We start from the raw sequence: 14,048 nt of genomic DNA, 5'->3' as shown, positions 1-14,048 counted from the left end.
AAATCGAATCTGGAGTTCATCTAATATTCAAATATCATTTGATTTCAATTTCAATTTCAATTTCAATTCGAACGAAACCAAAAATATAACTATTTCAATTCTCATTTTAATGCATTCTCATTTCAATTTTGATTTTGATTTTGATTTTTAATTTCGATCATGAATAAAATATTTCTTAAAATCAATGCATTGATACCTTAATCCGTACGCACTCTTCTTGATTGAGGAGCTATATATAATATAGAAGAGAGGACATCATTAATCCTACATTGGTTGTGAGTCAAAGAGAACTTAGGCTTATATAGGAAAAGATCATCCTTCCCATGTGAGATACCTTTGGATGGATAAAACTATGAACCCATGGGCTAGAGCGGATAATATTTACATGCCAAATCATAAGTCCTTGACCGCAACAAGCAAGTTAATATTTTCACCATTACTAATCACCAGATACCCATAGCTTAAGGGTCTGTTCTTTTATAGGTAAAAAATTTATTTAAAAATCTATATTTTCTATGTAAATATTTTCAGGTGATATTTATATAGAAAAATATTTACTCATATTCTTTTATGTATGAGAAAGTAGCTTTGAAATATGTTATCTATTTTTTTTGTATTACTACTTCTTGGATAAATTGCTAAAAATTATTCATATTTTTTATAATACCCTTTATGCTTTTATTTGAAAAAAATGGATGATTGAGTTATCGAACATTAAATGATAGAGGTATTGAAAATGAGGATGAAATATTTTAATAATAAAATTAAATATCTACTTTACTGTTTAATGAAAAAATGATTCAACTATCTTCTAAATGGTAATATTTTCTCTAATTTTATGGATAAATATTATCCATCGAAAATAATTTATTCATCTAGAAAAATGTGAGAAATAGATAAATTGGTCAATGAAAAAGTTGATCAATTTTTTTATATAATATTTATCCATAAAAGATGGGGCTAGGTGATTATATATTTATGAGCAAAAATTATATGGTGCAGGCACTATAAAAGATCATATGGGGTGGGCTTCATAGTGTGCCATGTATTTTTAATACTAATCTTAAAGTATAAGTTTAAAAGTTAAAAATTTTTCTACTGATGGAGTTATTAGTTTCGTAATTAAAGTATTTTTTTTCTTCTTCATTTTCAGTATATAGCCATACATGCAATACATACTATATAACGATATGATACATACTAAATATATAATTAGGTAATACATACTGTAATTTTTTTTATTCATATCCAGTAATGATTTAATACATATTTACAGTTAAATTGATACATAGTTTATGAAACTTAGTATTTACCAGTATAAGTATATGATTAGTTGATACATATCTAGTAAAATATTCATCCAACATCCTAATACACACTCTAGATAAGGCGATATATTGTTTTCAAAATATAGCATTTATCGGTACACTACACATTAAATAGCTTATTGATATATGCTGTAAGTTTTTTTGATATACACATAGCAATGATCTAATACACACCTCGATGCCCTTTCTCTTTTTTCAAATCTCTCTTCTTTTCTAAGATCTTTGTGTATCGTTTCACCTAGAAGTGTTTATTGAGATATCGGATGAATATTTTATTAGGTATGTATCAACTGATCATATATTATGTATAGTGAATACTAAGTTCAATAAACTATATATCAATTTATCTGTAAGTGTGTATTATATCGTTACTGGGTGTGTATCAAAAAAATTTTCAGTATATATCAATAAGCCGTCTAGTGTGTACCATTTACTGATATGGCTGTGCATTAATGAATACTATATTTTAAAACTATGTATCGTTTTATCTAGAGATGTGTATTGAAATAATTGGATGCATATTTGACTATATGTGTATCAATTAATTATATATTTTATATTTATGAAACTAAATTTGATAAATTATGTATCAATTTAGTTGTAGGTGGTATATTAGGTCGTTGTTTATGTATGTAATAAAAAAATTTACAATATTATATCATCTGATTATATATTTAATGTGTATTATATGGTCATATAGTATGAACCGTTACGTTGAAAATAAAAAAAATATTTTAATTATAAAATTAATAATTTTATTAATATAAAAAAATTTTAATTTTTAAATTAATATTTTAATATTAATATTAATGGATGCATCGCACATTCTGGAGCCCGTCCGCATGCCCACCCATGATTTTGTTCCATATTTACACCGCGACTCGCGGGATTTCGTCGCCAATCATCTCAACGCATGGAAACGAGTCAAGCCCGGCATTTATTTCGGCCTCCGTAGAAGTACTGTTAGATGTCCGAGGATTCTCCGCCATCCCAACCCATAAAAACCCGCGCTCGTGGGTCCCACTCTAGCTGTAGCTCGCTGCCTGCTCTGTCACTGCCTTTGGACTCCGTCTGGCGTGCTTCGGCTCGGCCCCTTCTCGGAGTGGGAGGGAACCGGAAGCGGAGAGAGAGATCGAGAGATCTGTTGGTGCTCTCCACCGCCTTGTCCTTGGCAGCCCCCAAGGAGTGATGGGAGACGAACCTTTGCCTACCCGATGGACCTTCGAGGTGAAGCCAAAACCCCCAATCCTTGTCTTCTCTTTACCTTCCCCTTTTCCGATCCGATCGGGAATCCTTCGGCTTCTTTTGGTTGCTTTCCGGCTTGATTTCGATCGTTCTCTCCCTTTAGGGTTGGATGGCTTGTTTTCTATTTCTCTTGTGCTCTCTGATTTTGCTTTATTTTCGCGGTTCTTGTTTCGCTTTCTTGAATTCTTGTTCTTTTTTTTTCCTTTCTTTTCTTTTGGTCTTTTTGGTTGATTTTAGGATTTCAAGCTATATTATGATGTGAGGTTTTGGAAGAAAGAAGGAACCGAAGGAAGAGGTTACGGATTCAAGATCCCATGTTGACGTGAGTCATGCAAATGGAGTGATCAGTGCCAATGGGAGTGCAAAGAACTCGTCCGACTTGGCTGTATACGAGCAGTTCGAGCGGCAGGTTAACTTCGTCGTGCTGAAACTTGACTTCTTTTAGATGTCCAGATGCTTTATTGCTTGCATATATTGGCATCAGGACAATGACATTTGATTCTTAATCTCAGAAGACAAAGATGGAGCCACGCCTGGGAGCTATTTCAGACAGGGCTGACGAAACACTGTAAGAATTGATGAAGTACTTACCAAGATTGGTGGTAGTATGTTTCATCGGTGTAGAATTATGCATTATGATGTGTTAATAGCAGGACTTTCTTTAAATATTGATGAAGCTATGTCTAATAGCCAATTAATCTTGATTAGGGTTATGGTCACTTTCACAAAGGGGCATGTTTCTATTCATTCTTGTACTTCTATAACGATGGTTCATTATGGTGTGGAATTTGGCTGACGGTTAACTTGATATAAAAGCACTTCTTTTCTTGTAATGTTATAGGAAAGGGGTCTCAATGAATAAAGGCTGGGTGGCCCCAAGCCTCCCATATTCTCAAAAAACAAAATATTATAGGAAAGGGAGGGTTGACAGTTGGTTGACAAGTAATCTAAAAAGCACGTCAAACCATGAAATGGACCCAAATTGAATACTCATGGATCTTAGGGTGTCTCCTTATTGATGTTTGAAACAACAAATGAAGAGCACTTCCCAAATTGGGTGAGCATATGGCAATTTACGTAAGTATTAGAAAACTTCTCTAATCAAATGGAAAATCACAGCTATCCTGTCATTCTATCACATTCGTCAAACAAGCTCCATTCTAGTTACTGAAATTAAAATGTCAAGACCCAAAACCGAACCTATAGATACGGGTTAACTTCGTCAATCACTGAAGAAACTTCTGTTTTGATGAGGATACTAGATAAACCTTATCACCATCATAAGACAAAAAGGGTCCAACTAAGAAAAAGGAAGTCCTGTAATCCAGCTGAAATCACTTGCTTATGCCACTTCAATTATGTATGAATTGATAATTTAGGAATGACTTTTACCTAAGGAGCATCTAGAAAACCTTCACATTATATCAATTTGTTGTTTACCTTCCCGAATCTTTTTGTATATGTTATTTTCCTTCCAAAATGTCATCACATTCTTCTGTTACATTTAATTTTCATCCCATAATGACATTTGTGGACTCATATTAAGTTGATCTGTTAATTCTTAGATACTGCAAATAAGATGTTAACACTGCATCAGCTTTACAAGACTTAAAGCTATCAAAACTGTGCTTTTGCAGGCAGAGACCTCTGCTTCCTCCTCTTGAATCCGCAGAAATGCGTACCATGGCAGAGACACTATGCCGGTAATATTGGATGATGAGAATGTTCCCAGAATGGCAATTTTTGAAAATAAAGAATATATTCTTATTTTCCAAAACATCTTGTTGGCCACTGATGCAAAATCCTTACAAAATATACTTGGTTTTGATGACGCTTACCTTCAGAGATATCATTCGTGGGAGTCCAGATGTGAAGTGGGAAAGCATTAAAGGACTAGAGAATGCAAAACGACTTCTTAAAGAAGCAGTTGTCATGCCCATCAAATATCCCAAGTAGGCGGACAAATTTACCGATATATGTGTGTGTATAAAATAATCATTTGTTTCCAATGCTTTGTTAGTGAAAGCTAGTAGTACAATAGGGTTTTTTTATGCTATTAAAGATTGTCTAGTAGATGTAATTGGTAGGCTAAGTGAAATGTAATTATCTTGCTAGCAATCTAATCTTGCCCATTTAGTAATTTTTATGAGCTTGCTGATCTCTTTCTTTCACACAACATTGCGTTAAAGTTCCAAAATTCAGAGATCATATTTCAGTTTTATCCATGGACTGTTTCAGTTTGGTGATTCAGATGTGAAATAAAGTAACTTCAATAAGACAAGGAATAAAATTTGCAAGAAGGGTTGCTGATTAACAAGTGTTATCTCTACAGAAACCATAAGGTGCTTTAGAATAGACTTGTAAAAATCAACATGAGAAAATATGATAGCATTTAAGGATGCGCTTATGAAGGAGCGAAAAATAGTTTGACAATTCATTTCTTGGAGAATTTAAAGGTAAACAACACACATATAAGAAGAACTTAATGGGGGAACATTTTACTTGTCCATAAGGAATGGCAAGGAAAACTGTTTTAGAAGATTTTATCATATGCAGAACTGAGGATAAAAGATCAAGTTTGCAGTTAATGACATTTTTATGACCTGTTGGACTTCTAATGAAGTCCACAAGCTTGAAAGAGATGGAAAGATTAGGTAAGCCACCAATGTTAATTTCAGAACTTACAGAACGTGGATTGCACTTAAGAATGATGTGTACAAAAACCATAGTTATGTGAGTGTCTTGTATGGCACTATTTAACTAGGATTGGGGAAGCAGAGATGGCTTTGAAAATGACACAAGAGGTTGAAAGCACTAGAGCCAGATAAATAAAGAAGTGGTATAAATACCATTCTAGATAAAGGTGATACTCAAACTTGTACAACCATGATGACATGGAACTTTGTGATCCACACTAGGAAAATGTGTTAGAGGGCAGATAGAAAGGACTAAGAAATATGGCATCAACTGAAGAAATATAGGTTTTATAGGAAAGAGAGGAAATTTATACTTGGTAATTGTTACTTGGAGAAAGCATATGCTAGAGTTTTGCAATGTATAATTTGGTGACTGCTATTTAAATTGTTATGAATGTGTATGGAGTGGTTACTGGAGTTGGAGAAGTGGTTTTGGAAAGGTCAGGTCCTATGCCTGTATCTTTTTACATCATATATGGACTTAAGAATGTCCAAGAAATATGGCCATGGCTTTTCTTATTCTTAAATTTGTTATAATTCTAATTGGTGAGATGAGAATTGGGTTGAGATACGTATAATTCTTAATTAGAACAAAAACACTAAGTATATTGAATATTATTTTTATTGAAATGGAAGGAAAATAAACTCCAAGTTAGAGTTGATAACCAGGAGATACCTTGTGTGATCATTTTACTGTTTTGCAACCTTAGTTATTGGAACTGTGTTAGGTGCATGTATGGCAAGTGAGTTTCTGACAAAAAAATAATAAGAAGAAGAAAACACTTAGAAAGTGGGTTTAAAGATGAGTTTTCGAGGAGATTCAGAAGTGGGTGTACCATTCTAAGTGGAAGATTCCTACTACTAACTTTGGAACTACTATATAAAATAATGTAGAGACCAAAAATATGTATTTCTAGTAGATTCATAGCAAGAGACATTTTGCAGAAAAGTGTGTCTAGAGGAAAATGTAAATGACTAAAATTTTGAACTTTAAATTTGTCAAAACGTGTTCCTCATTTGATACATTATCTCCAGGTACTTCACTGGTCTTCTATCACCTTGGAAAGGTATATTGCTTTTTGGCCCTCCAGGAACAGGAAAGGTTTGTATTTGATAATATATTGTCTGTCATATTTTCCTTCTTATCATTGTTCAATAAATATCCAGGCAATTTATATTATACACTTCTTGGTTTATAGTATTTCTTCATACTCCATTGGTAATTTATGTGATATCCCCCTCAATTGACAGGTCTTAATTTTGCCCAAAGGTATCTTTGTTTGCACATTTTGTTGATCTTATGTGAACTAGATGGCCCTATACAGACACCCAAGGCTTGATCTAAAGCATTGTTATGGGAAAATATTAGATCAGAAACAATTAGGCAAATAACTAACGGGTCATATTATTTGCTGTTGACTGATAGTGCTTGTGTTGTATGACAATCTCTTCAGATATTTATGACACTTGTAGTAGTTAACCTGTGATTACTCCTTTTTAGTTCATTATGCTGACATTATGCATAGGATCATGTGTGGGAAATCCATTTTGTAAATCCTGCAACTTTTCTAACTGTTATTACATCTTTTTATCGACTCATCAATGCTGCAGAATCCACTTTAATAAGTCTTATTGAGTTTCCACGTAGATGTCAGCAAGGCTGCTTATTCAATGGGCAAACAACTCTGATTGAGCTATTAGTTATTACCACAAGCTAATCTGATCTGTGTTGCCACAATTATCTCTCCTTTAAATATCATTTTAAACGAACAGGTAATTGGTGTGGATATTGTACCATCTTTATCTCTGACATAAAAATTTGTTGAATATCTGTGGATTCTATGCATGAATGCCACTGGTTTTGTTGTGATACTATATCTATTGATGCCAGTGCCACAACCAGTGAGGAATAGAATCAGTTTTCCAGGCTTAAATTTCATTTTAGAGGTCTTTTTTTTTTCTCTTTCAAAGAAAAAAAGGTCTGTCTGCATGGCTGTGATCAGTTTCTTTCTTCTAGTGCACGGGATGCTCCGTGATCCTCCTCCAAAAAAAAAATAAAAAAAAAAGAGAGATGAGATTTTATCTCTATTATTTTCTTTTTTGCAATAAATCAAATCCCGCCGTTATATTCTTTCTGTCTTATTAGTTTCAATATTCCAATTTATACTTTCTCATTAAGTTGATTTCCTTTGCTTGACCATCAAACAAATGATCACCCCTTATTTTATAAATATTTCTTATTTAAGATGTTCCACCATTCTGTCATAGATCTCATGGTATTTAATACCGTCACCTATATTACTTTGCATGCTGTAGAAATTTGAAGACTATGTATTCTCTGGCCTATCCAAAATCCTAACTTATCTGAGTCCCAACTTCTTCATTCCAGACAATGCTTGCAAAAGCCGTGGCTACCGAATGCAAGACTACTTTTTTCAATATTTCAGCATCATCAATAGTTAGCAAATGGCGTGGTATGTTCAAATTTGGCCATTTATATAATAATATTTTTTCTAACATTTTTGCTTTTATTATGTTGCATTTTATGGCCTTTTTTTCTCCTGTCACATGAATATTTTTGTTGGCATGTAGCAAAAATTGTTATGATTGGTCATCCGGTCAATTTCTTTTATGAACAGTCATGATTTATTTTAGTTGTGCTGAATTTGTTTTATATCTTGTATAGCAATTGACAATTTGTTGGTGTGGAGGGGTTAAAACTTAAAATGATGCTTTTTCTTCAGAAATAGAAATCTTCACTTTGTCTTCAGTTACAGTAAAACTATGTTAGCTGCACTGTACATGTTTTGAACATCACTTCTGAAGTTCCATTTATTCCTTGTACATAAGGATCTTATGTTTCATATTAGCAATATTTGTCAAGACCAGTGATTCATTGTATATCTAGCCTTTCTATCAATTGGTATTCTGTTTATTTGGATGTTATAATGTATTATATCAAAGAACCAACTTCTTTGTTCTCTATCCTAGATAATAATATGAGCCATAATTATTTACAGATATCACTTGGTATGAATTCTTTTTGTGTGGTCATATTTCAAATTAATGACATGCAAGTTTGCAATCCTTTGTACTTTTTGTAAGAATGCAGGTGATTCAGAAAAGCTAGTGAAGGTTTTATTTGAGCTTGCCAGGCACCATGCACCATCAACAATATTTCTTGATGAGATTGATGCAATCATTAGTCAACGTGGTGAAGCACGTACTGAGCATGAAGCAAGTCGACGTTTAAAAACTGAGTTACTTATACAGGTAGTTTTGCATGCTGTGTCAAGGTGTTTAACTTTTGTGGGGATGTGTATCTCAAAACATGTCTATATTTACAGTTTTCAATTAAAAGAAAGCTGCGGGATTCAGCCTTCCTCTTCCATCAAAAAACAAAGTAAAATAGAATAAAGCTTGTTGTGAGTATATGGTGACTTACTTCCACAGGCCAAGTCTTCTGTCATCAAGTTTTAGGAATACAGCATGTGATCTTTGTATAAGAAGGTTAATACTATGAGGACCTTGAATTCTCTCGGGAGACTGGAGGGATTCCTTGATGTCAGAAGTACATCGCCCTTCATTTGTCAGCTCCATCAATAAAAATGCAGTCTTTGAAAGGTCCCATCCGCTTATTGTATGGGGAATCTTGCTCTATATGTTGTTTGTGAGACATTGTAGTGGGTTTTTCATGTTCATTGGCTTCTAGTGAAAAAGTAATGTTGATAGTCTATCATGGGGCTGTGATGGAAGAGGACATGGCTCTTGATGTATGTCCATGGTCAGAAAATCCTTGAACAGATGTCCATCTGTGTAGGCAGAGCCAATCGTGTCATCAACTTCTGCCTGTAATATGAGTTACTTACATAAATATGTACATGTGTACAAATATGTACGTATGAATGTATATACTTGTGGAAGAAAGATCCTAATGGTTGCATATTATATCCTTTCTTAATTCAGTTAATGTTATCTGTCATATTTGAAAGACCATATCTTGTGACATCCATCTCAGTTTTGATTTCCTCAACTAACAAAGTTAACTCATCCAAGTTTTCTTAATTTTTTTTTTCCTCTTGCAATTTTTTTGCAGATGGATGGTTTGATGAAGACAGATGAGCTTGTATTTGTTTTAGCAGCAACAAATCTGCCTTGGGAACTAGATGCAGCTATGCTCCGGCGTCTTGAGAAGCGGGTATCCTTTGAATTCATTATTCTACATGATTGGAGTGATAATCAAGAAATAACTGTAGTATGTTGGAATCACTGTGCTTCTGAAATATGACTGGACTGCCCCTTGGTTTCTAAACTTTACTACACAAACACAGATATTTGATACGGCTGGCAATAACCAAGATATAATGCTTCTTCTTTAGCAAAAAGACATGAAGCATTAGCGTTTATTCCAGAACTGCATCAACACAACTCCACTAGAAATTTGGACTTTTGAGTTCTCATAGTTATATAGATACAGCGAAGTATCATCATATATGGATATCCTTAAGGGCCTTTTTGCTTGCCAGGTACAGGAGTTGGGAAACTAGTTTTCCCATGGAAACATATTTTTCCAATATCTGCTTTGCAGAAAGTTCATAAGATGCTCAAAAATGTTTATTATATATGGAAAAGTAACCCTTTTTTTCCAAAGAAAAAGAATCAGACATCGAGTGTAAGATCAACTTTTTCCTTCTGTAAATCACCAAAATTATAACAAACAATTGGAAAGCTGTATTTTCTGTTTCCAATTAAAGGATCCCTTCCATATATTTTGTTGCAAACAAGCAGACCCTACAGCCAGATAAATATTCATTTGTTCTTATTTAACATCTGTCTTGATGATTAATCTGAGGTCATCCATAAAATCATGCTTGGATTTGCATTGCTCTCATCATCATCCAAGCATATTCACGGTGGAACTGGTTCTGGTTTTTAACTCTTAGTCAAAAATGAGGATATACCTGTGAATGATGGATCATACTTTAAAGATCCTGTTTCGTTTTGAGAACAAATTTTGGAAAAGATGGATGCCCAAGTAAACATATGCCTTTGAATGTTGAAAAAAATTATAAATCAAATTTCTAAACGTAGGATAGGAACAACATATGAGCCTTCATCTATTATCTGATATGCTGGATACTCCAGAGGTGGATATCATGCTCAGGATTCTGGGACACACTTCTGCTCCTTTATGATTCTTATTTTCCCTGGGTTAATAGAGAAATAAGCAAATAAGAAAATAGCTGATCTATTAGCTGATTGGCTTTATCTGCATACAAGAATTTTCTTGTAGGTTTTCTGAGTTTTGGAGAATGGAAAAGACTATTTTACTCTTGGCATGTATTCTAGTTGCTATTATAATCTAAGTTTCTCTGTAACTTTGTTCAATCAGATTCTTGTGCCTCTTCCAGAACCAGAAGCAAGGCAAGCAATGTTTGAGGAGCTTTTGCCATCAGTTCCTGGAGGAGCAGAGATCCCTTATGATATTCTGGTGGAAAGGACAGAAAGCTATTCAGGCTCAGATATTCGTTTAGTATGCAAAGAAGCAGCCATGCAGCCACTGAGACGATTAATGACAGTTCTTGAAAGTAGACGAGAACAGGTGCCTGAGGATGGTGAGTATAGTTAATGATTCTTATGGTGCTTGTAAAAATTGTAATAATATTTGTAGTTGGCGAATGAAGCTTGAGTGTAAGAGAAGTGGATTAAAATAATATAAAGGTTAGCTTGACAGAAACTAACTATGCTACTAGAAAACATGGATACCTGACTTTATTTTTAAACTTTTCCATTCATGGAGACTTCCATCAGACCATAACTAGCCATCCTTATGTATACAAGGAGGAATGTGAGACAAAACTCAGAGTAGGATGCCTTTCTGGCTTCATATTGGTCGGTAGGTCACAAGAGCTAACTGAATCATTAGGAAGAGATCATTTGTCTTGACAGTGCAAGACATGAAAAGCGCAATGATTAGATAAAAAGAGAAGAAGAAATGAAACATGGACTGCAACATTGTATAGTTGTGTGTGTGTGTGTGGGAAGGACGGGGGGGTGTGGGGTGTGGCGGGGAGGGAGAGAGAGAGAGAACACTATTGCCAGTAGAAACTTAATTCTGTGATTTAGTTTCTTGCATCTTAGTGGTAACTTCCTGAGTCCTGACTTCTGCTTGCTATTTCAAGATCTCTCAATTGAAAATTGTAGTGCCATTTTGGCTTTGTTACAGCACAAAACATGAAGAGCATGGTGATGATTATAGGAAAAAAATAAAGAATATGACGTGAATCCAAAGTTTTAAATTCCGTGGGACATAGGTATCCTAGTTTCTTTATGGAATGGGATGCCCCGCTGTCCCATCTTGTCCTAATAACTGTTTTGATAATACATTCCAGTAGATATCTTTCATCTCTCTCCCTCTCTTCTTTCCTTTCTTTTTTCTTTTTTATCATTCTTTTTCCTCTGGCTTCCTTTTTTTCCTTTCTTTTTCTTCTCCCTTCCTTTCTTTTTTTAATTTTTCTTTTTCTTTCCGCTTATTTTTTTTTCTTTTCTTCGTTTTTCCTTCCTTTTCTTCTTTCCTCTTTCTTCTTCTCTCCCTGTTTGGATGGGTTTCAGAGTTCTAAACCCATCCCGGTCTCGTTTTCTCATAGGAATGGGATGGGAAGGCCTGGATGCCTTCCGTCCATCGAGACATAAAATCTTTGGTGAATCTACCGCAACAAACTTACATAAGTTAAGAATCCCAAGGTTTTTGCTAGGTCTAACATTGGCTGTAGACAAGCTCTTAGTTTGGACCATATAGCTATGAAATGACTCGTATCGTAATTTAAAAACATTTTTACCTTACAGTGTAATTTTTTTAAAAAAAGGGATAGTTTTGCCTGCTGTTAGAACTAAAATTATAACCAAGCGCTGCACCAAAAGTATGCAGATATGAAAAATGGTTTGCATCTTAGTACTAAAGAGAATATTTGAATATCTCTATAATGTGATTTTTTGGTGTTAAAATGTGGCTTCCTGATGTTTGTCAGTATATTTTATATCTCATTTAACTCTTTTGTCAGTTTGTACACCAGGCTTTCCCTCTTGGAAAGTACTTAGACTCTACTATCTCATGAAAGTTCAGTTGCATTACTAGATTAAATCTGTTTACCGTACAAAAGGAACCCAATTAGTTACTGGAACACCAAATAGGGTGGCTTACTCTCTTAAACAGAACTCCAATGAAACTGAAATGGTGTGGAATGAAGATCGTCAGTTTTTGGTTAATTTACATCATGCTGATGTTGCAACTCAGCTAGGTTACTAACTTACTATTATTTCGTCACCTGTTAAAAGGTCTTTTGACATCTGGGTTCTTTGATAAATTAGACACTATATTTTAAATACATTCTCTGCTTCAGGAATGCAGCAAGTTAAAAATTGATGAACCTTTTGGATTTTCACTTCATAATTCACTGTCAAACCATAGCTGACTTGATTATGGCCTGCAGAGTTGCCAGAAGTTGGTCCATTGAAACATGAAGATATAGAGCTGGCTCTGAAAAATACAAGACCGTCAGCTCATCTCCATGCTTATCGCTATGAAAAATTCAATCAGGATTATGGCAGCCAAATTCTTGATTAAAGGTCAACTTGTATCATGTTGTAGTTGGATTATGTTATTTCTTTTTCGGGATCAGGTTCACTGACATCATCTTCCTCACCAGGAATTCTTAATATGCCTTTGTTCAGAAAGCCATGATTGATTTGGAGCACTTCACCACATCATGGAATTTGAAATAAGCAGAGGATTACCTAATTTTTGCAAATTCACTACTATTTTATTCTGCAATCTACCCCAGACGAGACGTCAATGGTCGGATGCATCAGTTGCCCTTAGTCAAAAGTGTAACGCGTATAATTTATCGTGCTAAAAGCTATTTATAGCTTCCATGGATTGTTTCTTTAGACTGATGGTGAGAAATTTTTTTATTATATTACATGTTTAGTTAATAGCATGTCCATTATGTTTCTGGTTCATGTACAGTTATAATGCTCAGAACATGGAATCAAATAATCCAACCTTGATTGCTTAGCATGCTTTCCCGGTAATTAGTATGTTAGAGCGGTCATCTTGCAGGGCTGAATTTTCTCAACCATTAAGCACTGTTAGCTGCCATATTAACAACGTAGCCAACTTGTTGACAAAATTTCTGATTATTCTTAATTTTTTTTCCCCTAATAACATGATTTTCTGAAATTTTTTGATAAACTAACTGATCAACAGCTATCCAATTTTACAATTATATACAAATTCCAAGATCTACGTTCAAATTATTTAGAACGGTGCTGTACAATGTTGCCAATGGTAATTTTTTTGATGTCCACCGTAGTTACATCTTCCATGCTTATTTTCGCTTGAATGGATGTGTCTCTTTTTACATAATCTGTCATCCTTCTATCTATTTTTTTGTCCCCCAATTCTTATATATCTGAATTCTATCTGAACTTCTTGCATATTTGAATTTCTTCTGCCAAAATCCTGAGTGTTACAGGTCTGGCCTAGTTGTTTAGACCTATCCAATTAGATGTCATATGTTGTACTTAGCAACAATCTTCTCTGTGTCTTGGGTGATTTAAAAACAATATGGCAATGCAAAACTCGATAACTTAGAGAGATTCCATGGCAGCTGCATCGCACAGACATTTCACCAAACCAAACACAATAACAGCTACACTTGTATGGAAGTTGTTCAACCCGAGGCCACATTATAATCAGCGTAGACAAAACTAGTATAAC

At 34.3% G+C, this 14,048-nt stretch overlaps 1 protein-coding gene across 1 annotated transcript; it reads left to right on the top strand.

Moving 5' to 3' along the window:
* Positions 1-2,428: 2,428 nt before the first annotated feature.
* Positions 2,429-13,343, top strand: LOC105047399 (uncharacterized). Its single transcript, XM_010926317.4, is given in 13 exon segments — positions 2,429-2,555; positions 2,811-2,837; positions 2,839-2,982; positions 3,086-3,141; positions 4,211-4,276; positions 4,418-4,525; positions 6,305-6,371; positions 7,659-7,743; positions 8,382-8,542; positions 9,366-9,467; positions 10,662-10,884; positions 12,760-12,895; positions 12,976-13,343. Coding segments are annotated over 12 exon segments (1,212 nt in total). The 5' UTR covers positions 2,429-2,516; the 3' UTR covers positions 12,894-12,895; positions 12,976-13,343.
* Positions 13,344-14,048: the final 705 nt, after the last annotated feature.

This window comes from Elaeis guineensis, chromosome 6 (genome assembly GCF_000442705.2).
Source record: "Elaeis guineensis isolate ETL-2024a chromosome 6, EG11, whole genome shotgun sequence".
Taxonomy (NCBI): Eukaryota; Viridiplantae; Streptophyta; class Magnoliopsida; order Arecales; family Arecaceae; genus Elaeis; species Elaeis guineensis.
The sequence above is the reverse complement of the archived record's forward strand: the minus strand, read 5'-3'. Positions and strand labels throughout refer to the sequence as shown.